Consider the following 26,263-nt stretch of genomic DNA (forward strand, 5'->3'; position numbering starts at 1 on the left):
TTCAGAACACCATTTGTTACCTGTTCCACCTGTACCAATGCAATTTGGCGTATTCTTCCATCCGCATTCACTTGTCTGCAATGGCAGCATACCTCCAGAATAGGCAACACCTGTCACTTTTTAAGGTCCCTGCTATCAAGGCTTTTCTGGAAGGACTCAAAAGGGTCATTCCACCACGGACACCACCAGCTCCGGAAAGGAACCTCAATGTGGTTCTTACAAGGCTGATGGGTCCTCCCTTTGAGCCACTGCACTCTTGTGAGCTTCAGTTTCTGACTTGGAAGGTGGCTTTCTTAGTAGCAATTACATCGCTACGGAGGGTTAGTGAGTTGCAGGAGCTCACCATCCAAGAACCTTTCTTCCAAGTACACGCTAACAGGGTGGTGCTCCGCACTAACCCTAAATTTTTACCCAAGGTTGTATCTCAATTCCACATGAACCAGACAATTGAGTTGCCAGTGTTTTTTCAAAACCCAGAGTCGCTGGCGGAGCGGATGCTCCACACCCTTGACGTTAAAAGAGCCTTAATGTACTACATTGACAGGACAAAGGATTTTCGAAAAACCAAGCAACTTTTCGTTGCATTTGCCACACACCACAAGGGAAACGCTATCTCCAAAGCTGGTATCGCTAGGTGGATCGTGAAATGCATTCAGATCTGTTACGCTAAAGCTAAACGCACTCTCACAATTCCACCAAAAGCCCACTCCACCAGAAAGTTGGGGGCCTCTATGGCTTTCCTGGGTAACATCCCCTTAGAGGATATTTGTAGGGCAGCCACATGGTCTACCACACATACTTTTACTAAACATTACTGTGTAGACGTGCACTCCAAACAGCAGGCAGCTGTTGGTCAGGCTGTTCTCAAAACACTTTTTCAAACTGCTGCAGCTGGCACGGGCGGCCGCCAATAATAGGAGGACTGCTATGTATTTCTATGCACAGATATGAATTCAGCAGCCCACATGCCTCGAACTGCAAATGCTACTTACCAGTATGCATCTGTTCTTGGCATGTAGGGCTGCTGACATTCATATCGCCCACCCTCCTCCCCGGCGCCTGTAGCAGCTGCAGTATTCACATATATATACATATATATATATATATATATATATATATGCTCATAGCATGGTCATCACTCACATACTTCTCTCCATCTCTGCCAATGGCTAAAAACAATCTGGGGATGGAGGCGATGCCCATGCGCACTGTAGTCCAGGGGAGGAGCCACCTATCTCGTGATACTTCGAAGACTCTTCCAGGACAACAATGTGCAATCATCCGGACCCAACACTAGGTGGCGATCTATGCACAGATATGAATGTCAGCAACCCTACATGCCAAGAACAGATGCATACTGGTAAGTAGCATTTGCAATATCTCACACTAATCCTAGTATGCCCCTCATGGGCACGTCAACTTTGGTTCACAACCCTGTTAGAGCTGTCTCAGGTTCTGCATCAAAAGCTGCATTTAACCTTCAGTCTCCTCACACAGAGCCATGGAGAAATCAGACACCCAGATCCCAAACAGCTGAACCTCGCGATCTGGCTCCTAAAATCTTAGAGTTTGGTTACTTGAACCTACCACCAGAATGTATGACTATCATTAGGGAGGCTAGAAGACCTACTACAGGGGCCTGATACGCGGCTAAGTGGAAGCGATTTGTTGGTTATTGTGGTAACAATCATATCAACCCTGTTGATGCTTCCATAAAAAACATCTGCTAACTGTTACACTTGCAACAGTCCACGTTGGCTTACACCTCCAGTAGACTACACCTAGCGGCAATAGCTGCATATCTACAAAACAGACAGCATTTGTTGTTATTTAGAGTACCAGTGATCAAACTCTTCACGGAAGGACTAAAAAGAGTGATACCACCTAAACTTCCACCTGCTCCAGTGTGGAATTTTAACATAGTCCTCACAAAATTAATGGGCCCATCTTTTGAGACCATACACAAATGCGGACCACAGTTCCTCTCCTGGAAAACCACTTTCCAACTACACAGAGACAAAGTGGTTCTTACTATCAATCCTACATTTTTACCTAAGGAAGTGTCTGCATTTCACAGAAATCAGTCTATAGAATTACCCGTATTCTTCCCTCAACCTGATTCAGTGGCAGAACGAGCTTTACACACCTTAGAAGAGCACACTTGTACTACATTAAAAGGACAAAATCTTTATGTAAAACAAAACAACTCTTTGTTGCTTTTGAACCACCACACAGGGGCAATCCTATTTAAATCCGGTATTGCAAAGTGGATTTTTAAGTGCATTCAAACCTGCTATACGAAAGCAAAGAACCTCAACTGTACCCCCTAGGGCACATTTCACTCGCAAGCTAGGGGCGACTATGGCTTTTTTGGGAAACATTCCAATAGTTTACATTTACAAAGCTCCAACATGATCTACACCACACACATTCACTAAACACTATTGTGTAGATATGTCTGCAAGACAACAAGCAATGTGGGTCAAGCAGTACTTAAGACACCATTTCGGACAACTCCAACAGCTACAGGTTAGCCACTGCTTTGGGAGGATACTGCTTTATAGTCTATGCACAGCATTTGATCTACAGCTCACATGCCTCGAACGGATAATCTTACTTACCCAGTAAGCATCTGTTCTTGGAATGTAAAGCTGTAGATTCACATGCGCCTACCCACCTCCCGGATACCTGTATCTGCTGTGGCTCTCCATTTAATCTGCATGCATATACATGGACATCTCTATTCTTTATTACTATTCCATTCTCGCCCTCTGCGGCAAACAATCTAACAATGGAGTCAATGCCCATGCACTCAATCACCAAAAGGAGGAGTCACCTACTTCGAAAGACTTCTTCGAAGAAAATAAAGTGCAAACATCCGGCCCCAACACAAGATGGAGAGCTATGCACAGCATGGGAATCTACAACCCTGCATGCCAAGAACAGATGTTTACTGGGTAAAATGGATATATATAATCAAAACTCACAGCTCTGCCACAGAGCGATGACTCTCTCTTCTTTGAAACGTCTTTATGCAAATTAGCAACAATCCAGGTAAAATCATAAGTGCAGGTGCAACGCGTTTCAAACTTATTCAGTCCTTGATCACGGGCCAATTTGAGACACTGATACCATGCTATGGTTTATAGTCCCTCATCAGTATAATTAAAATTGCTCTTGTGTGAGCATCATGATGCATTATGGGACCACGAGTTAGCGGCACTGTGGATTCATAAATCTGTGTATGCATTCTGATTGGCTACCTGCAGCTAAACTTATATAATCGAAATCACACACTTTTGGTGTGTTATATTTTGGCAATATGTTGTGAAATTAATGGAATGCAAAACTAACAACTAGTGAATTTCATTGTTTTTTAAATTTTGCTTTGTAGTTGTGTAATGTGATTTTTGAGTGAATTTCTTTTTTTTTTAATGTAAACCTATGTAAAGGTATTACAACCGGTCCTAAACATAACTATACTTTAACTGTAGTTTTTTCAGTTAATTTCTTTGGTTTTTTTTTGGTTATGATTTATTATTTCCATCTTTAAAATTATTTCCTTCCCTGCTGTGGGCCTCTGGTTGTGCACAGTGCTGGTACGGAGCAAAACCTGGTTTATGGCCAGGGATTACCTTCAAACCACTACTGGGAACCAGCTCCCGAAGCCATCCCACAGATGGCCAACTCTTGTGTGCACAATATTGGACTGTGGGTCCTGACCTTCTGCGGGGCACTGCTGCTATCACATTGTGGGCAGCAAACCACTACTGCTACAACGATTGTCTGTGCACAGTGGTGGTTGGCCGCATAGCCTCTAACCAGGCCATGTGTCCAACCCACTTAGGGGGTTGAGGGACAACCCACCTTCAGCCATTTAGAGCTGGGGTTGGCTTTACAGAGCCTAAGAACGAATAGAGTCAACGTATTTGATTAAGGTTTGTTGGCAGTAATCAAAAGCAGTTCCGCTTGGTGGGGTATTTGTGTTTTTGGTCTTTTACTAGGTTTTTAAAAACATTTTTTTACTAAATTAGAAAGAACCATGTAGGCAAATAGTATCTGCTTCTTATGGTTACCCCCACTTTTTGCTTGATGTGATACTGTTTTTGACTAATCTAACTGGGACCCTGCTAATCAAGACCCCACTCCATCTGCTTTCTCCCTAAATTGGTAAATCCAGTACTTGGGTACATGCCAGATTGGATACCGGGTTACCCTTGTTGGTCCCTAGCATATGATACCCATGTACCAAGGGCATAGGTACCCCAGATGCCCCCCCCCCCCCATGGGGTGAAGCATGTATTATGCCACCCATGGGAGACCATGCACATTGGAACTAGAGGCCTGCAATGGCAGCCTATGTAAGTTGGTGCATGCACCACTTACTAAAGATATAGGTTTACTATATCTAAGGGTCTCTGCACTTAAAACCTATAAATCACCCCTATAGCAGGCCTTTGCAATCCTGAGGGCAGAGTGCTTGGTTCTAGGGTGCCCCTACATGAGCAGGACACCCCTGTAGCCTACGGATACCATTTTCCGGGGTTGTCAGTGAAGCAGCCATATAGAGGGGCACTACGTGGCCGCACTACATGGCACCAAAGGGACAAGTATATTTTTTCAAAGAACAAGTAGCTTTATTAAGCAATCTGTCCCATCAACAAGTAGATGTTTCATTAAATTCCACACCCCTGCCATGAACAGTAGAGCATATTTACTGGTATCTGCTCTAAAGTGTCTCCTTGGTCGCTCTTTGGATCTGATACCCATGAATAATGCAAAGACATTTTATTTATTTATTTGAAGGTTTTGTATAGCACAAACAAGACTCTAACTGGTATCCGAGCCCTTTACTGGGTTGGTGTCAGTAAACAGAAAAATAAAAATAGACCTATAATGGGCAACTGAAAAAATATAGTTGAATTTGATGCTACAGAAAAGGAGGATCTCATTTGAATTGTATCACTATAAAATTTGAGAAAGCAATATTGTACAACCGGGAAACACATGGTGGTTCAGAATTGCGTATTGTAAAGACTTGGAATAGGAAGCCTGACCTTTTCTCTTCATAAAGAAATAAACTGAAATTCAAGAAAAGATTTTGATTATAGTTTAGAGTAGTTTTGTTGATGTGGAAAGTTTTTTATAATGTTAGTCTAATAACTGCCAGGTTTTAGATTATGGATTACCTGGTCCTCACTGTTTGTTGACCTGAAAACCGGAATCTGGCAACACGTTGATAACTTGTCAACAGAAATTCAAGCAGCATATACCTCTGGACAGGTCCCTCAAGGTATCAAAACTTGGGTTTCGAGACATTCTAAATGTACCCCAGAGAACTTGGTCATCCACCAACTCTTCAGAATAGTCTGACTAATGCCGAATACAAGCAGAAATATAGTCCTATCTGAGTTGAACTACCTTTTTAACCTGTGACCTACTGTCGGCAGTCGCTACCTCATTAATTGCTCCATTTCTACCCCTTCCATTGACCATGGCTGGGTCTCAGAGGTTGTACGGTTAATGCAACAGTACAGATCCTTAGAACACTTTTGTTATGTGAGAGCACAAGTTTCTATGTGCAATAGTTTATCCCCTAGACACTGTAGGCAACAGAACGTAACCATAACCTTTTGTGGAGATTATTTGTCCTAATCTCAATTTATTGTAGAGGCTATTTGTGCATGCAAGCATGTATAGTATTAGCTCCTTTAACCAGCGTCCATTTTATGCAAATGTCTGTTTTTCTACTGGTGTTTCCTTCTCATAGACATCCTTGCACACTTCACTAAGGGCAGCTGCAATTGCTTTTCATTGACTTGGGTCTACAACTACAAGTCTGCCACTTAAGCTACTGAATTTTAATCATAAGCAATAATACCTGAATTCTAGTAAAGTTTCCTAAATTCCACGGGAAGTTCCCTAAAATTCTCTCTGCAAAATCTGGTAAGGGTTTATTGATTAACTTCTTTTTACTTTCTTAACTTAGAATCTGTCCAAATGTTTAAAATTACCTTACATGAATTTAAGGTTTGCAGAAACCTTTACTGTCTTGGGTGTTAAGACTGCTTAGTTTATAATAACCCCTACTAATAACAATCCACCCTGCCTACTTTCTGGATGTAATGTATCTAGGCACCCAAGATCGCAGCGGTTGTTTCTCTGGTCACAGACCGGTCATTAAAAAGGAGCACTCATGCACCTTTGACTTTGCCTTAGAAATAACTGCTTTATATAGAATTAAAACATTTTCAGTGAATTTCATAGGTGACACTACTTACACAAGTAAATAGAGGAAGCTAATGAGTAGGAGTAGAGAAATTACTAAAATAAGAAAACCTTTTCCTGTCTCAAACCTGTTCACTTGACTGGTAGGAATGGAATCCAATGGCACTGCCTCCCTGTCCTCTCAAGCATGTTGGACAATTGAGTCTAAAAACGTGGAGACACACTTTAATAAGAAAGTTAATCATTATAATGACTCCAGTATTTGAAGCCAATACGCACTTCCATATTGATAGTGTATTCCCACGCTTCCCCCAAAACTGAGTTATTTAAAATAAAATCACAACCATAACAGTAATGGCTCACTATTACCACACAAAATTTAGTTCCCACAGTAACAAAGTGCTCACTCCCAGGGTCCACTGTTAAAAAAAGCCCTAATATCTAGAATCATTTCAAACCAGGCAGAAGGAGCACCGTAATTTAGATAATTAATCTATAGAATATACGTTGCCTACTCAGTCTAAAATAAAGGCAAAGTACAAAGTCGCACAAGACCATAATTCATCATGTGTTTAAAAGAAAGCAAACCAAGATAGATTCATATATTCTTAGTGTTCTTTCTATATTTTTTCATTTTCAAATGGAACAAGGACACAGTCAACGCGTTTCGTCCTGAACCATGGGGACTTTTTTAGGGCATAAGACACGTCCTAAGCCCATACAGTCTCTAGCTGCATTCTTCCCGTTAGACAAAAGCATGCGCCGTGCCACAGTATTTCTAGAGGTGGTACATTTTGTCAACACATTTGAAAGCGCAATGTATAAAGTTTGTGAACAAATGCCACTCCATATGTTACGCATAGAAACATGTTCACTTTATACATTGCACTTTCAATTGATCTTACGCTCATGGTTTGGAACGAACATGTTGGCTGTGTCCTTGTTCCTTTTAGAAATTAAAAATAAAGCAAGAACACCAAGAAGTGGTTTATCTTGATATGCCCTCCTTGGAGCACATGATGAACCCAAGTCTTGTGTGACTTTGTATTTTGCCTTTATTGTAGGCTGACTAGACCATGTATACTCTATAGATTCATTATGTAAATTACGTTGCTCCTTCTGTCTGGTTTGTGAGTTATGTTAATTTGTCTCTTTGTTACTAGTCTTAAAGGGATCATTTGTTTACGCTGCCTCTTGACTATTTTAAAGAGGTAAACGCATATTTAAAAATGCAGATCACTATTTATATTTTGTCAAAAATACTTACATTTCTATTTTAAAGCAGTGGGGTACTATTTAGGAGCACAATTTAGGTCACTGTGTTCATAGTGAAACGTGTAATGTTTCACTGAATCCATCTCTAGCATGGGAGAGCAGTAAAGTATTCAGCCCCAGCAAACCATACAAGGGAATATTTTACATAATACACTGGAAAAAGTGTCTGGTATTTGGTATTCTTTTTATCCGCAGGTTTTTCTAGCGTCATGCCATCTTCCTTGAACAGCTAAGTAACTATAGACTCTCAAATGCCACCAGTGTAGCCAAAGATGTGTTCACCATTTGTAGTAGAATATTTTCCTCTTTGTTAAGATGTTCATTTTTCAAATCAGAGTTCTCCTAAACCTATAGAGTTTCATTTAGAGGACAAGATCGCTCAATAAAGTAAACGCTATGTACTGACATCTGCTGGGACCTCCAGGTGTTTAATTCAATCCTGGCACAGATCCGCCTTCCATCTTTTCTAGGTCAATAAAGTGAGTACCGTTACCTTTTTTTTCCAGGGCTTAGAAACATCATTATGAAGCCTATATTAAAACTTGTATTCCTTACAACATGGGTGTGAACTGAACTTGGAATAGTTATATTGTCGAAGTGCCTAGATTTGAATTTTACATGGTTATATAATTACACAATCTAGTAGCATGTATTCTGTTTTTTTGTTTTTTACACTGACAGCCTATGAAAAGGACAATCAACATCAAGATGAAGGGGAAGAAGTAGATGAAGAAAATAATGCAAATGAGCCACAGGAACCTGACGAGAATGCAGAGCACGATCCTCTGGAGGTAAATTTACCCCAAATTCATATAATTGCATGATACCACCATAGTGCCACCGCTTTGTTTTGTACTCTTTGTTGAATTTGTTACAGATGAGTCGCATTTCCACCTTTCATTGGCAAATATAGCCATTGTTGCATTTGTATTACATTTTCAAAAGCTTCCCACGTCCCTTAAGTTTGGTAATATTTTGCTTGCGTTTAGCTAGCACATATATTTTTCGAATAACAAGGTTTTTAGAAGTTGTAAAACGTTTGTTATTCTGCACAGTATGATTTTGTTCTTATAATAAATTCAACTATAGAACAATAGATATTTAAAAATAAAAAATGAATTTTCCAAAACAAAAAAAATAAAGTTTTTTCTTGCCAACAAATCTCTTGCACCAGAGGAACCTAGGGGACCTCATAAATGCAATTGCTGGTTTCCGGGTTTAGAATCCGATAATGGTTGTCCTATTCTCCAAATGGATTTTGTAAATCAAAAGACACAATCCGTCGGGGATCTATAGAGCGGGGCAAATCATCCGTGAAGGTCTCAAGGTGCTGTAGGAACTTACTGCTTCATGGTAATTGTTCATTCAAATAGTCAGGTCTTGAGTCCTCAGCCAGGTCTTGAGACCTTCCCTGAATTCCTGGCGTGATGCAGCGGTCCTGAGGTACAGGGGAGAAGTCGTTCCAAGCTTTGGCCACCAGGTGTGAGAAGGAGCGTCGCCCTCAGTTGCTTCAGCGCATCGGGGGGGGGGGGGTGTTTATGAGGAAGAGGGAGGTGGAACGTAGTTGGCCGGTCAGTTGGTGGAAGGTCATGCGTCTGTTGATGTATTGCATGGCTATGTAAGCGTGGGTCAACATCTTGAGCTGGCATCTCTTCTGGATCGGGAGCCATTGTAGCTTCTTGAAGTGCAGTGTGAGGTGGGTCCGCCTGGGGAGGTCAAGGACGAGTCTTGCCACTGAGTTTTGTATTGTCTGTAGTCACTTCAAGAGGCGTACAGTGATTTTCTACGTGTGTGCTCCTGTGGTCCAGCCTGCTGGTGACGAGGGCCTGCGCGACTGTCTTTCTGGTGTTCACTGGGAGCAACCTGAAGATGCTGCGAAGAATGCGTAGGGTGTAGAAGCAGGTGGCTGAGACTGCGTTTACCTGTTTCTTAATAGATAGGAATTGTCTTGGACAGCAAGCTATGTTGCGGAGGTAGCTGGGTGTCGTCGTCTTAGAAGATGGGGAGTTCATGCGATCTGATGGTATCAGCCAGGATGGGGGTGTTGGTTGACCTTTTCAACTACTTCTACTCTGTTCTGGTGGGCTAGGCTAATTCTCTCAGACACTGACAATTAGCAGCCTGGCCGAGTGTGACATCTTTGTCATTTACCATTTTCTCTAATTGTGTCTACTCTGCTTATATTCTCATGTGCTTTTATATGATATTGTGTAGTGAGTTTATAAATCTCTGGGGAGAGTTACCCTTTTCTATTCATGATGTTTTCTTAGTCTCCCCCAGTGTAACTTTTTCCTTAAATGCCAGGATTATTGGTATCATTTTACTAATTTCTGTTTAGCCAACTTGATGGTCAGTGGTTGAATAAAGAGTATACAACACTGCAACAGTTACGCTTCTTAATAGTCAAAATAGTTCGACCTACTTCCTACATTCCTCCTTCCTGTGCAGCTTCTTGTTTAAAGGTCCATTTTAAATTCTTACGCTGCAGCATCTACAAATACAACAACTCTTGTTTTTCAAATCTATAAATTAGAATTGTGTTCCTTTCACTCCGCTTCCCAATCTTCCTCCTTACCATCTTCATTCCATCTCAGTCATTGTCCTCTACTGCCATTCACCGTCAACTTTTCTTCATTCGCTGTCAGACTGCTCTTCTGTCTCGATCCTTGCTGTTCTTTTTGTGAGCATTCTAGTTCTCTTGGAAGATGGATATTTTTTCCCCTCAACTAATTCCTTGTTCCTCCATTTAACACCACCTCTGTCTCTCCTCTGCCTGACCCCTCCCCATCTCAGACTAGTTTATTGGGAACCTATTGCTTCTATTCTGATCTTAGTTTAATTCCTCAGTTTCTTCTGGCTTCTAGAATGCCCTGTCCTCCTTTTTAATGCAGCTTTTATACAACTAAGAAAAAAAACCTTCTATTGACAGACATCTCATCATCTGCCATCCAGTCCCACTTCAAATATCTACAAGACAAGTTGAACATTTTGTTTGCTCTAAGTCACCTCAAACTTTATATCCTCCTTGTAGGCACTTAAATTTAGAACTCTTCTCTTTTTATCTGAAGGCTCTGCTCTTCTCTGATTTCACAGCTTTCACACTTCCACAATGATCAGTCCTCTTTTCCTATTCATAATCTCTCTGTAGATCCTCTGTTTTTTTAACTCTTTAATTTACTCTTATGCTTAAGCTAGCTTTGTGTCACTCATATGCCTTTTGGTCTCTATTCAAATTGTAATCCTGTGATTGCTGTTCTATGGTGCTGGTAGTTAAGCATCTTCAGTTTTCCCTCTACAATCTCCTTTGGTGAACTAAATGTTTTGTAAAACTAATTTTCCCTGTTTGCTTTTGGTTGTCATTGTTGTTTCTCCACTGATAACTGCCAGTTCACCTATTCTTTCCCATATATTTCCAGAAGCAAAATGCCTCTGTTTCTTTCCAACCCGCTCCGAACCTCTTTAGCTTTTCGCCCAGGAACCACATATTGACTACAATGTGATGGAATCATTGTCCAAAATGATTGACACAGACTGCCTGAAATTCTTGAACAACGTCAGAACTCTCAAATGTTTGCTGCTTTGCAACAAGCCTTCTTAGCAAAGTTAAGAAATATAGGTGAACATATAAGACTCCGCCACCATACCATGTGACAGTTATTATGAATGGGAAGGTTAATTGGAGAAAAAAAAAGGTAGAGCTTTGCTGGCAAAAGACCCTTGCTGAAAGCATCTCATTCTAGTCGAGGACGGTATATTGAAGCACAGCTGTGGTAGTCACACCAGGGCCCCTGACCACAGCAGGAAGGAAAGTAATACCGTTCTTATGACTCGTCGTGAATTTAGATACATCTCCTCTCCTGAGTCACCAAGAGCACTGGTAAGAGTTCTTGTCAATCACACCAACAATCACCTAATTTAATCAAGATTGCACCACCAAAGATAAATAAATGGAGGGAACCTGATGAGTTTTTATGTGTTCATATTTTTGACTTACAAATTGAAGGATTTATAAAGCACTGCCATGCGACAGATGGGAGAAAACGAAGATGACCTATTATGGTACCATCTTCTGTGATGCCAGCCAGGTAACTGATTGTATCACTGTCAGACCAACATATTCCCATGAGTGCAGCATAGTTGTCAGCAGTGAAGATGAATATTGGAATCCAAGTGGTGGTTTCAGTGTGGCACATGGAAAAGACTTCTTGTGAACTTTGAGTGATGAAGCCCCCCCACTCCCCTTCACTATCCCCTTGAATTAAAAAAAAATAGCTAACTGCTAGTCCTCAATCTTTGCCAGTACCTAACAACTTTTCTTAGCCTCAACCTCCTTCCCAGGATTTTGATGGAACCTCATTGTGGTGCCTTGTACAAACAAGCTCCACAAACACAATGAACTACTATCGTCCTATCAATCTGAAAGATATTAACTGAGAGATAAACACATGACTGATCTAACATTGATGAAGGACTGTGTGGAAGAAAATTCATAATCCCATATCAGGTTGCATCTGCCCAGGAGTGTAACACAGATCATGTCTCTGGATATATTTTATATACATATAAATCTTTTTATTGGCATTTCAACTAAAACAAATTTAAGAATCAAACCGTGAACTACTAAATTCACCAACTCTGTCGTACTCGAAGCATCAATCCTGTCCTCCTCGTCTCACCACCACAGCCGACCAGTCTCTGCATACGTTTGTGTCTTTCTTAATAACAGCAAGGCCAAAATGTAAATCTGTTTTCTTAATGGCATTATACATTTGTTTCACCCTGAGCACAGTACTGAGTCCCTATGTGTATTATAATAATCCATCTCCCAATTGAACAAGGAAAGAGACTGAATGGATTTGATCCCTGGTATGCCCGCCACAGGAGCGCCTGTTTATTTTCATAATTCATCAACGTTTACTGGTGGAGGCTTCTGTTTCTGACCAAAAGAAGGAAATTCACCAGTGACCACCTGGAGTTACATAATCTAGTGGATTACTTGTGCCCAGCAGCATAACATTCTACCTCCTGGTGGGAACTCCCAACCTTCACTTAAGGTAGTCCCTAGGACTGTGCTCTATCACTGTGCTGCTCTTACACTTCTCTCCCATCACAACACATAGGCGTTTTACCATAAGTGATCCTAATAATGTGTTCCAACCTATGTATAGATCTGAGCATGAAACAATGTGAAATATGAATGATCTACCATTCTGTAGTCCTCATTTGTCCTCTTAAAGGCTATTTATTGTCCGAGTGTTGACTGTAACAAATATTTAGATCCAGAATATCTCTGAAAGTGAACTGTATCTTTGCCTTATAATGTGTACAAAATCCATAAGATTCTCACACAGGTTAGCTGATGCTCCAGTTTCATTTGAAATATTAATCCTAAAACTTCATTAAATATCCATTAAACTTCAATAACTTCCTATTAAATGTTACCTTTTTCTTTAGGCCACATACAGAATACATTAAATACTGTAGCAGACTCCAGGATGGAGCACTAGCATTACACTATGTCCTACTACCCCAAACTTTCAGAGCGCATATCGCTTAGCACCTACGTCCTCTACATATTCTTGCAAGGATCAATTTAAGTCCGATGTAGCAGTTATACTTAATACTTTTTTTAAAGTTCATGTACATAACATAATATAACAACCAAATATGTTGATTAATTTGTTTACAAGAAGTGACATCAATTCGCATAGATACATTTTTGTGAATAGAATTCATCATTCGATCATCAAAGTTGTAAATGGTAAAAAGGACCTGATATACAAAGCAATTTTGTTGTTGCATTGTCTTCAGTTCACAAAAGTCACAGAGTTTGCGACCATAAAAAGTGTTTATGTGCTTAAACCCATTTTGTGATTTAGTTACAGGTTATTGAATCACAATATGGGTCCAAAGTTTTATTGGGAGTGGACTGTGGTCCATGAGACAACTGCAAACTTTTACTAATTTTTTTTAAGTCCTTTTTTCTTATTAAGACTATTTTCCTTTAAGAAAAGTGGACTGCATTAAAAAAGTACTCTATTAAAAATGCACTCAGACATGGTTGGCTGCTGACCCCAGCAGGCCACCATGCCGGTGATTGTATCCAATCATATTCAGTCGATTCACAATTTGCAACCTACCTCATCAATATATGATTCCGAATTCTGTGAACCCACATAATAGAACATTGGACATTTTGCTAAAAATTCCTTTCCATTAGCAGAGTTGATGCAAAGTTTGTGACTACTTTATGCAAATGAAAATTTCATACATCTGTCCACTAGTCCATAACATTACTAAATGGCATCTGTAGGGCATGGCTAAGTAGTCAAACATATACAGTATATGCAATATTGTATCTTACTGTTTTTCTCCCATTAATATAGGAGTCTCAGAAGTATTATAAGAAATGTGACCCAATATAGGAAGTGGTTTGATCCTTTGACAATACGTAGTACTCTGAAATGTAGAGTTCAGAGATATTTGATACTCCGGCTTCTGTCTGTCACAATTTTAATTCACTGTCCCATAGTCAAGGATTTTACAATTGTGTAGATCCATGCACATTTTATGGATAGTTATTAAAGCATGCAGTCTATTCCAAAAACGTACCTTCTGTGGAATTCAAAATTATTTAGCCGAGCCAGGGCTGGACATAGGCCTCGACATAGGCATTCATTCATCCAGGACTGGTCAATATGAGGCGCTCTCTCAAAGAACATCAATGCTTCATTGAAGTACAACAATACGAAAGCAAAGCCCGGTTAGTTTCACGATATTGTATATAAAAAAAATATGTTCGAGGCATATGGGCTGCAGATGGTACACTATGAATAGATCGCCATCTGGTGTTGGGCTCGGATGATTGCACTTTGTTTTTCTCTTGGAGAGCCTTTTGTAGATTGATAACTCCTCCTTTGGTTGCTAGTGCGCACCGGCATCGGCTCCATCCTTAGATTGTTTTTTTCCGCCATCGGGTTCGGATGAGGATTGAAGCGCTCCAGATCGACTTCGGAAAGAAGTGATTTTTCGGCGCGTATTCCCTTTCCAATTCGACGGTATCGTTATCGAACGCGATTTTATTTCCATTACGACGCGCTTCGACTCCAATATCAAAGAAAAACTTTGATCTACGTCGACGAACAGGAGGCCTTTCTCGACGTGGTCAAGCCCGGAGTCCATGGAAAGGACTCCATTTAAGAAATGTCCAACGTGTGGTGCTAAGTTCCCACACAAGGACCTACACGAGGTGTGCAACCTCTGCCTATCGCCTGAACACGAATCCAGGGACTGCGAGGCCTGCGCAGCATTCTCCTCCAAGTCGACGATTAGAAACCGTCGAGCTCGAAGACACGAGGTTTCCAGAATGCAGTCGGAGGCGATCCCGGAGCTGTTCGAAGACCAGCGCCTCGATGAAGAAGAGGAGCATGAAGAACAGTTGGGGTCGGAAGGGGACGAGTCGGATGTCGAGGAACTCGACGTGCAACAAACCGTGAGTGACGACGTCCCCTTACCAAAAAAACGACCCCGTGCGGTAACGACCCCGCCTTCGAGCCCGGTCAAACCGCAGAAAAAAGTTTCCGACGCCCCGCCTTCGGGCCCGGCAACGAAACCGAAACTGAAACCGAAACTCTCGGTCTCCCACCATGTCGGATCCGAGAAACGGTCGACATAGACGTCGACACCGAAGCTTCATGCAAGGGAAAGCTCGGCATCGAAACATTCCATGTCGAAACCGAAACATGCTTCGACGTCGAAGACTCACTCGACACCGAAAAAATCGGATTCAAGCAAATCCTGGGTGCCGAAAACACTGAACATTGACGATTGGAAGCAAAGGCACCTTTCGGAACCGAAAGCTTCGGTACCGACACAGGAGCAGCAAACAGATCCAAAACAAAAGATTTTGTTTATCGATCCACAAACTGGCAAAGTAGTGACGAAGAAGAGGAAGAATGTACAGCTAGAAGACAAACCTATCCCTTCTAAGAAGAGAACAATGGGGACAAATACAACTCCTCCTACTTCTCCTCGACCTAGAGTCACACCCTCTTCTCCTATTCCTCACACTATGCCAACTATTCCTCCACCTTCTACACCAAGACCATCTACACCTCAGTCAGATGTAGACAGTGATACAGGGGAGGGAGAACCTCATGGGGACGATGACACTATCCCAGATGAGGATGACCCATGGGAAAATTATGACGCAGGGTCAGATGATGACAACGACCCAGGGTTATATCCCTCAAAGCCTTCACCACCTGATGATAACACAGGGTTTGTACAGCTCATTAATAGGGCAGCAAAATATCATAAGGTAGATCTAGATACAGAACCTCAAGTAGAGGATTTCCTATTAGAGACACTACCTACTGCACAAAGAACATCAGGTACTCTACCTATGCTGAAGGGTCTTCTCAGTCACACAGCAGACATATTCAAAGACCCAGTGAGGGCTAGGGTGTTTAACCCAAGAATTGATAAAATATATAAGGCAGCTCCAAAGGACCCAATATTTATCAAGGGACAGGTACCTCTGGACTCGCTTGTAGTTTCAAACGTTCGCAAAAGAGCGAACTCATTATCTACGGGAGAAGCCCCTCCACCTGATAAGGAGTCAAAATTAATATATGCATCAGGCAAAAGAGTAGCATCACAAGCGGCAAATAGCTGGCGCATAGCCAATACACAAGCGCTACTTGCACGTTATGACAGGGCACATTATGATGAGTTTGAAAAACTCATCACACATCTCCCTAAAGAAAAAACATCAGAAGAGAGCAGATCAGCTAATACAGGAAGGAAAGATCATAACTAACACTTCCATTAAGTGCGCCCTGGATGCGGCAGACACTGCAGCAAGATCCATCAACACCAGTATCATGTTAAGGAGACATGCATGGCTTAGAGTCTCAGGGTTCAAACAAGAAGTACAAACATCTTTATTGAACCAACCCTTTGATCAGAAGACACTTTTCGGCTCAAGCACAGATGAGACCTTAGAAAAGATGAAAAAGGACACAAACGGCTAAGTCAATGGGAGCATTACAACAGCCAACACAAAGGGGTTCCTTTCGTAGATCCACCTATAGAGGGGGCTCAAAAAGTACAGGAACAAGTCAGCAATCCACCTCTTTTACACCGTCACCCAGAGGTAATTCAAGAGGCAGTTACAGAGGTAACAACAACAAGGGTAGAGGTCGCGGAAATAATAACAACCGCAACTCCCCAACCCCAAAACAGTGACTTATTACAACTTCCCCCAGACCACATAACACCGGTCAGGGGACGTCTAGCACAGTTCCTACCTGTCTGGGAAAACATCACATCAGACAAGTGGGTGAGACAAATTATCCAACATGGTTATTGCCTAGAACTCACAGCTACCCCACCAAACATCCCCCCCAAACAGCGTCCAATGAGTCAAGACCATCTGACATTGTTAAAAGAAGAAGTACTATCACTGCTACAAAAGCATGCCATAGAGAAGGTTCCAAAACATCAACAAGGGACAGGAGTATACTCTCTATACTTCCTAATCCCCAAAAAAGACGGGTCTCTAAGACCAATCTTGGACCTCAGACCTCTCAATGCATACATAAATTCGGAACATTCCCACATGGTCACGCTCCAACAAGTACTTCCTTTACTAAAGAAAGGGGACTTTCTTTCTACACTGGATCTAAAAGACGCTTACTTTCACATCCCAATTCACAAAGCCCACAGGAAATACCTAAGGTTTGTAGTGGAAGGACAACATTATCAATTCAAAGTCCTTCCGTTCGGGGTCACAACGGCACCAAGAGTGTTCACAAAATGCCTAGCTGTGGTGGCAGCACACCTAAGAAGACAACAAATTCATGTCTTCCCTTACTTGGACGATTGGTTAATTAAGGCCAAGTCACAAGAAGAATGCCTTCACAACACACAGAAGACCATTCAATTGCTGCACCACCTAGGGTTTACGGTCAACTACAAAAAATCACACCTACAACCAAACAAAATTCAACAATACCTGGGGGCTACTATAGACACAGAAAGAGCCAAAGCATACCCCAATCCAATCAGGATACAGACAATGGTCAAGTTGATACAAAGATTTCAACCACAACACTCACTGCCAGCACGAGTGTTTATGCAGCTGTTAGGCATGATGTCCTCCTGCATACTGCTAATACCACATGCCAGACTACAAATGTGCCCACTACAGGAGTGTCTAGCGACACAGTGGAATCAGGCTCAAGGTCAGATTACAGATCTGGTGTTGGTAGACGACCGTACGCATCGCTCTCTGAAGTGGTGGAACACAACAAACATTTCCAAGGGACGGTCGTTCCTAGAACCGATTCCACAAGTGATACTGACAGCGGACGCATCGCTCTCCGGATGGGGAGCGCACATGGACAAATACACAGTGCAGGGGAAATGGAGTGTGCAGCAAAAGAAACTGCACATCAACTACTTAGAACTACTAGCAGTATTTCTAGCACTAAAAGCTTTCCAAATGCAAATAACCAACAAGGCAGTCCTGATCAGAACAGACAACATGACTGCAATGTATTATATTCAAAAACAGGGGGGACACACTCTCTCCAACTATCCAGACTAGCACAGGACATTTGGAGATGGGCCATTCCTCTAAAGATCTATCTGTTAGCAGAACACCTACCAGGAGTTCAAAATCAGATAGCAGACATCCTAAGCAGAGAGTCAGAACAAGTACACGAATGGGAGCTGCACAACCAAATACTGCAGCCATTCTTCCAACGATGGGGGCAACCAGAGATAGATCTGTTTGCCAATCATCAGAACACAAAATGCCAAAACTTCGCATCCAGGTACCCACACCACCGGTCAAAGGGCAATGCACTATGGATAAATTGGTCCAACAAATTTGCTTACGCTTTTCCCCCTCTCCCACTAATTCCGTTAGTGGTTCGGAAACTGCAACAGCACTCAATGACAAGTATACTAGTAGCACCCACGTGGGCAAGACAGCCGTGGTTCACCACGCTACTACAACTCTCACAGGTGCCACATCAAAAGCTACGATTATTACCCATGCACCTTACACAGAACCATGGAGAAATAATGCACCCAGATCCCAGACAATTGAACCTAGCGATCTGGCTCCTGAGGTCATAGAGTTTGGATATTTAGATTTACCTCCAGAATGTATGGAAATCATTAAACAAGCAAGACGTCCTACCACCAGAGCATGCTATGCAGCAAAATGGAAAAGGTTTGCTGTACACTGTAACAGTAATCACATCAACCCTCTGGACACATCCACTAAACAGATTATTTTCTATTTACTACACGTGCAGCAATGTAACTTAGCATATACCTCTATCAGAGTTCATCTCGCAGCTATAGCGGCGTACCTACAAAACAGGCAACATCTTTCCCTGTTTAAAGTACCAGCAATTAAAGCTTTCATGGAAGGACTCAAAAGAGTCATTCCACCAAGACTGCCACCTTCCCCAGTCTGGAATCTCAACATAGTACTTACCAGACTAATGGGACCACCCTTTGAACCTATGCATAGGTGTGAAATACAATTCCTCACATGGAAGGTGGCCTTCCTCATAGCTATCACTTCACTCAGAAGAGTAAGTGAGTTACAAGCGTTTACAATTCAAGAACCATTCATGCAGTTACACCAAAACAAGGTGGTTCTTGGAACAAACCCAAAATTCTTACCTAAAGTAATTTCAGCATTCCACATCAATCAGTCAGTGGAACTACCGGTCTTCTTTCCAAAACCACAGACGGTAGCGGAAAGGGCCCTACATACACTAGATGTCAGAAGGGCATTATTGTATTATGTAGAAATAACACAAACTTTCAGAAAGGCGAAACAGCTATTTGTAGCGTTTTCTCCTACACATAAGGGCAATCCCATCTCTAAAGCAGGCATTGCCAGATGGATTGTAAAATGTATACAAATATGCTACTTAAAAGCAAAGAGGACATTAACTGTTCCTCCTAGAGCTCACTCTACACGTAAACTAGGAGCATCTATGGCATTCTTGGGAAACATTCCACTAGATGACATATGCAAAGCAGCTACCTGGGTTACACCGCATACCTTCACAAAGCTCTATTGTGTAGATGTGCACACAACACAACAAGCTAGAGTGGGACAAGCTGTATTAAAGACTTTATTTCAGACTGTTGCAACAGACACTGGCGACCACCGCTAGGGAGAGAACTGCTGTATAGTCTATTCATAATGTACCATCTGCAGCCCATATGCCTCGAACGGAATATGCTACTTACCAGTATGCATCTGTTCTTGGCATAGAGGGCTGCAGAGTGGTACATGCCCTCCCAGCCTCCCCGGAAACCTGTGTCTGTTCCAACAATATCTTATTTAGATACACTTACATGGGCATTTCTATCTGTATTCTATCATACTACTCCATCTAACCCTACTATGGCAAAACAATCTAAGGATGGAGCCGATGCCCATGCGCACTAGCAACCAAAGGAGGAGTCACCAATCTACAAAAGACTCTTCAAGAGAAAAACAAAGTGCAATCATCCGAGCCCAACACCAGATGGCGATCTATTCATAATGTACCACTCTGCAGCCCTCTATGCCAAGAACAGATGCATACTGGTAAGTAGCATATTCCTTACTTGCTATCAGGACTGCATTTTAGCGTCACCCCAAAATGATGCAGACCGGGCTGATTAAAAAAAAATAAAAAGGTATGGCAGTGCTGTCAAAGCAACTTCATTTGGAATTGCAGGAAACAATGATTTGACCTCTAGGGTTCCAATTGACCAATTGCCTTCTGTCAAAAGTGTTACTAATTTTGAAATCCATCTTGGTGTCTCGGTCATAAGTTGTAAGTGCTCTTTATGGATGGATTCCTTCTAATGGATCGCCACAAAAAAGCAATCATTGAGCAGGAATCCACTCCACTGGAACACCGGTGCAGATGATATTGGGAGGAGCTCCCTCAGCATGGACTAATGCTGTCCCACCTTCAGAAAGCCCACTACACACTAGAGAAACATGGGGGAATGAAATGGGCATAGATCTGTCATGGGGCTTGCTCCAAACTCTTAGATTCTAGACAGTCTTTCAGTCCAACTGGGCGAGGGGACCAGGTCGTGTGTGGGGGCCGGGGGGGTAAGGGGTTATCCACAAATTCCCTTCTAAGTGGGGTCAGTTTGGGGGTGCCTCTTTAATTCCCCAGGACCCATGCAGTCTTTGTCTGTCAGCACACCACCTAGCCCAAGACATGGTTTGTGTCCCTCTTGAAGCCCAAGGCCACATTTCATTGCATAAAGTTGTGTGCCTGACCATTCTAACATTGTTACCCCGACCCCCAAATTCCCTGGGTTGCAGATATTCTTACTGTCCCCTTTAGGGAGAAAAAGTAAGGTGTATACCTCCAGTTTGGTCAAGCTAGGGGGACAGAAAGCTCACCAGAGTCAGTGTGAAATGGGGTGGGTTCCAGGCAGGGCAGAAAATGGGTTTATCACTTCTTTGCTGACCGTAATTCAAAACTATCCCCAAAAAACTCCCACTTTTCTGTCACTTGCCTTAAGGAATTGTTGTAGTATTTGGGCCATCGTTCAGTCAGCACCTAGGCAATGCCTTTCAAACAACAAAATTAAGCCTGAAAGTGCTCTTTCACTTGCAATGGGCGATCACACCATTATTCTAGCACCTATCGAACCCTAGCAACCCAGGGCATGTTTGAAAACTAGAACACCAGGGGAATACAGGTTTTTGTGATTTGCATGGATCCCACAAGGTTTCCCTACCCAGAAAGCCCTGCAAACATCAAACCTACACCTAAAACACACATTTCCTTGGGGGATGGCTGCAACATTTGGTTACGTAGTCAGCTGATGAGGAACCTCCAACCAATCCCTTTCTGAGAATTAAAAATGTGTGAACCTCCAATGTTGTGTTGCTTGTGTGGATCCCATCCGATTTTCTTCCCTAGACGGCAAGGCAAATTTCAAAGTATGGGTAAAAAAACCACAATATTTGTGGCATTTGTAGCTGTAGATACACCTGCTGTGCATACTTATCTCATCTAGTGATTGGTCAGATGTGTACAACTTGTTTTTCTTCAAAGGAAGTCTTTTTGGGTCATGAGGTCTAGTGACTTCAGCTATTAGTGGTATTGCGCATGGGCATCGGCTACGTTGTTACATTGTTGTTGTTTTTTTCTTCGTTGTCTGGTGCAAATGTGTCATCCACAGCTCCGGTTCGACACCTCATGGTGTTCTCACTGGGCCATAGGATCAGTTCTCATCGTTTTTTTGGCAAACAATCCAGCATTTTCATCTGTTTCCCACTGCTGTGTACCTTGGACTCTGTATCGAACTAGCACCAATCGCTCGGGTCGAGAATGTTCCTGTGATGGAGTGAACTCCATTTCAATTTTGCCCCAGTTATCAGACCAAGTATCTGAGATCCGACCTCCACTAAGACTGCAACCTCTGCTTGTCACCAGATCACCTTGAGGACTCCTATTTGGACTGCCTTGCATTCCAAAACAAGCAAGCACCCTCCGGTTAGCAAATCACTGCAGTCATCTATGCTTCAAGAGGAAGTTAACTTTTGAGGAGGCCATTAACCCACCAGAACTTTCAGTCCCCAAAATGCAAAAGAGACCTGACCGGGCAACCTTTCCCCTGCCTTCTGCTCGTCCCCCTTCTTCCCTGCTTTCTCCTTCACCTCCACCAGTGTCTCCTATCTTGACTCTACAGGCTCTTGACATTCAGATGTGGGGAGAGTCCTAGGGCCTCGACCCATATGACAACCTCCTGACACACAAAGCATAGACCAATGGGATGACTATGATGCTGAACTCCCTGTGGACACAGACCCAGATCTGTACCCTACTAAGCCATCACCTCCTGATGATGTCCCTTCATATCATGAGGTGTTACTCAGAGCTGCCACTTTCCACAATGTAGAACTCCATATGTAGCAAGAGAAGAATGATTTCCTTTTGGAAACCCTCTCTTCCACCCAACACTCTCCAATATCTCCCCATGCTTACGGTATCCGCAAGCCTGCCGCCAAGACTTTTAAGAACCCCGTCAAGGCAAGGGTGATCACACCTAGGGTGGATAGGACGTATAAAGCCTCCTTTAACTGCCCTCCATACATTCGTGGCCAACTATACCCTTTTTCCTTAGTTGTTCATACAGCCAGAAAGAATGCCAACACTCTGGGAACAGACAACGCACCTCCTTCTGAACAGGTGTGTAAGGAAATTGATGTGCGTGGTTCGAGAGTAGCTGTGCAGTCCATGTCCCATTAGAGAATGGCACATTCCGTTGGCTTGCTCTCCCAGTATGACCGTGCACACTCGGACTAAATGACAGTCCTGGTAGAGCACCTCCTATAGCAGTACCATAAGAAGTGGCAGCATTTAATGTCAGAGATGATCGTCCCTTATGCCAATAACATCTGCTGTGCTCTGGATGCCGAAGATAGAGCCGATCATACCATTAGTACTAGCCTTCTGCTACAACGTCCTGCCTGGCTCTTTGTTTCAAGCTTTAAGCCAGAGGTGAAGCAGCACCTGCGCAATGTCCCTTTTGATGGCCAGCCTCTCTTTGGCCTACAGGTAGAGGGGATGTTTGAGAAAAGCGTAAAGGACACAGACTGCTAAATCCATGGGTGCCCTACAATCACAGACCCAGCCATGGGGTTCCTTTCAGCACACGTTGTTTTTTGGCGCATTTAAGGCCTCATCACTCAAGAAATCTCTTCTACCTTCACAAAGCTAACACAGCAGCCCCCCTTGCGGGGTTACTATAGAGGTGGGTATAGGAGCAATAATGAAAGCGGTTGAGAAAAGGGCGCTGCTGCTAAAGGAACCATCCCCAAAACAGTGACATCATACTGCTTACCCCGATCACAAAGCACCTGTCGGGGGAAGATTACAGGGGTTCCTGCTCCACTGGGCAGAAATCACCACAGATTGATGGATTGTAGATGTTATACAAGAGAGGTATTGTCTAGAGACAATACAAATGCCACCAAACACCCCCCCCCTTTCCCTTTGTCAACAGATTGTCTGAAGAACATCTGAACCACCTTCACGAGGAGGTACAGGCCCTCTGGGACAAGGGGGCCATAGAGCCTGTTCTTCACCAACACCATGGAAAGAGTGTAGACTTAATGTACTTTCTTATCCCAACGGGCGGCTCTTTCTGGCCCATCCTCTATCTGAGGCCTCTCAACAAATACAGTGTGTCGGAGCACAGGACGTTGTACCACTCTGGCAGAAAGGTGACTTCATGACTTCCCTGGATCAGAAGGATGCCTACTTTTACATACTCATCCACTCAGCACATCCGAGGTAGCTGAGGTTTATGGTAAGTGGTCACCATTATCAATTCAAAGTGCCCCCCTTCGGGGTCACCCCTGCATCAAAGGTCTGCACAGAGTATCTGACAGTGGTGGCCGCTCAACTCAGGAGGAGCAGCATCAATGTGTTCCCTTACCAAATAGACTGGCTGATGAAGAACGCCACATAGCATCTCTGTCTAGAGCACATCCAGACCACAATTCACACCTTGCACAGTCTGGGTTTCATCATCAATCTGACCAATTCCCACCTTCACCCCTTTCAGGTACAGCCTTTCCTTGGTGCAGTCCTAGATGCGCAGGTAGAAAGAGCTTACCCCAAACCAGCCAGAGTATAAGACTTCTAGAACCTGTTGCCTCTTTTTCAGCTATAGCGATGGGTAACAGAAGTGGTTGGGGAGCTCTTCTCAAACATATTACTGTTCAGGGTCAGAGGTCCCCTACCCCACACCTTCATATCAGTCACCTATAGTTGCTTGCGATGCAGCTTGCTCTCCGTGATTCTCTCCCCATCCTTCAGTACAAGACATCCTGATAAGCACTGACAACACTACTGCTGCGTTCCACCTTTCAGAAACAAGGGCACACAAATTTACCACAGTTGTTCAGTGTGGCCTAAAGGATCTGCTGGTGCGCAATACACCACAGAATAACCGTACTCAAACAGCATATTTCCTGGGGTGGACAGTGAGATAGCGGACGTGCTCAGTAGGACGCATCAACAAGTACACAACCCCCAAGTCCACCTCCCATACTTTAATCACTGTGGGCTCTCACAAATAGATTTGTTCGCCAACATAGAAAACTCAAACGGCCCAATCTTCGCTGCCACACTACCACACCCACAGTCGATAGGCAATGCAATATGGATGAGTTGGTCAGGGATATTTGCCTAAACTTTTCCACCTCTCCCACTGCTACTGTTCATGGTGAGGCGACTGAGACAAACATTCCTCATGCTCATTCAGTGGCACCAACCTGGGCACACCAGCCATGGTATACCACGCTGCTATATTAACTCTCTAAGTCGCACATGAGAAGATCTCTAGTATGCCAGAACTTCTTACACCAAACCACAGCACTCTCAGGCATCCGCCCGTCAGGAACTCGGCCTTACGATCTGGCTCCAGAGGTCTTAGAATTTGGTTACCACAACCTATTACAAGAGTATCAGTCTATTCTTTAAGAGGAGCGCAGACCTAACAGAAGGGCCTGTTACACAGCCAGATGGAAACATTTTATACACTACTGCCTGCAAAACATTAATCCCCTCACAGCACAGGTTCAGGATACTGTGTGTTACCTTTTGCACCTGCGGAAATCAGGCCTAACCTATACATTGATCAGATTACACTTGGTTATCATAGCTGCCTACCTACAGAACAGGCAATGTTCTTATTCAAAATACCTGTTTTTATAGGTTCTATGAAAACCCTTTAAAGAGTTATTCCACCCAGGACACTCCCCTACCCTGGTTTGCATCTTAAGCATTGTCCTCATTGGTCCTCCTTTTGAATCCCTTTCACTAGTGCCCACTGCAATTCCTGTCTTGGAATGCAGCTTTCCTTGTGGCCATCATTTCCTTAAGACCAGTCAGTGAAATACACGCTCTCACTTTAGAAGATACATTTTCCAAGTACACCAAGCTAGTTTCGTCCTCAGAACGAATGTGGAGAAGTGTGGCTCACTGGTTAGAGCAGGCAGACCCTGAAGCAGAGGTCAGACCCGGGACCAGGGTTCAATTCCCGACGCGGCAGGGTCTTGAGCTCAAATGTCCATGGACTCGATAATTCTCGCTTCGGTGCCTGACCTAATCATGGGTTCACACTCTGCAACTCTGGGCATTAAGCTTGCTCAATCTCCACAACGGCCCCCCCGCGGCGGGATGCCTGGCTTTCACCTTGGGGATGCCCTGTAGGGGCTATCTCACAGGGAAAAACCAGGACGGGTTCCCAAGGCAAGCGCGGAGATACCCCTTCGGGGGTCGATTCTGGCGCTATATAAGAAATATAATAATAATAATAATAATAATAATAATAATAATCCAAAAGTCCTTTCGAAGGTGGTCTCTACCTTCTACCTTACAGATGATCGAACTGCCAGTTTTCTTCCCACATCTACAATCTGTAGCACAATGAGCTCTGCATACTTGATGTCAAAAGAGCACTCATGTACTATATTGGTAGAACAAAAACAAAACCATTTTGTAAGACCCAACAACTGTCTGTTTGAGTCCTACTCCAAGCCTCACTAGGGAAGTGCTCTTTCCAAGGCAGGCGCAGCACGTTGGATAGTCAAATACATACAAACTTGTAATGCCAAAGCTAAGAGAACCCTTCCTGCCCTCCTAGACCTCATTCCACTCGTAAAAGGGCTTCTTGGCTTTCTTGAGTAACATAT

General features: G+C 43.1%; 1 protein-coding gene across 2 annotated transcripts in view; it reads left to right on the plus strand.

Annotated features, from left to right (window-relative positions):
- Positions 1-26,263, plus strand: part of GOLIM4 (golgi integral membrane protein 4) — a 259,785-nt gene that overhangs the window by 193,745 nt on the left and 39,777 nt on the right. For both annotated transcript variants that reach the window (XM_086944326.1, XM_086944327.1), the window contains one exon: positions 8,185-8,294. In XM_086944326.1, coding sequence (XP_086800452.1) covers positions 8,185-8,294 — 110 coding nt within the window. The remainder of the gene's footprint in view (positions 1-8,184; positions 8,295-26,263) is intronic.

The sequence above is a fragment of the Lissotriton vulgaris genome, chromosome 11 (assembly GCF_964263255.1).
Source record: "Lissotriton vulgaris chromosome 11, aLisVul1.2, whole genome shotgun sequence".
NCBI lineage: Eukaryota > Metazoa > Chordata > Amphibia > Caudata > Salamandridae > Lissotriton > Lissotriton vulgaris.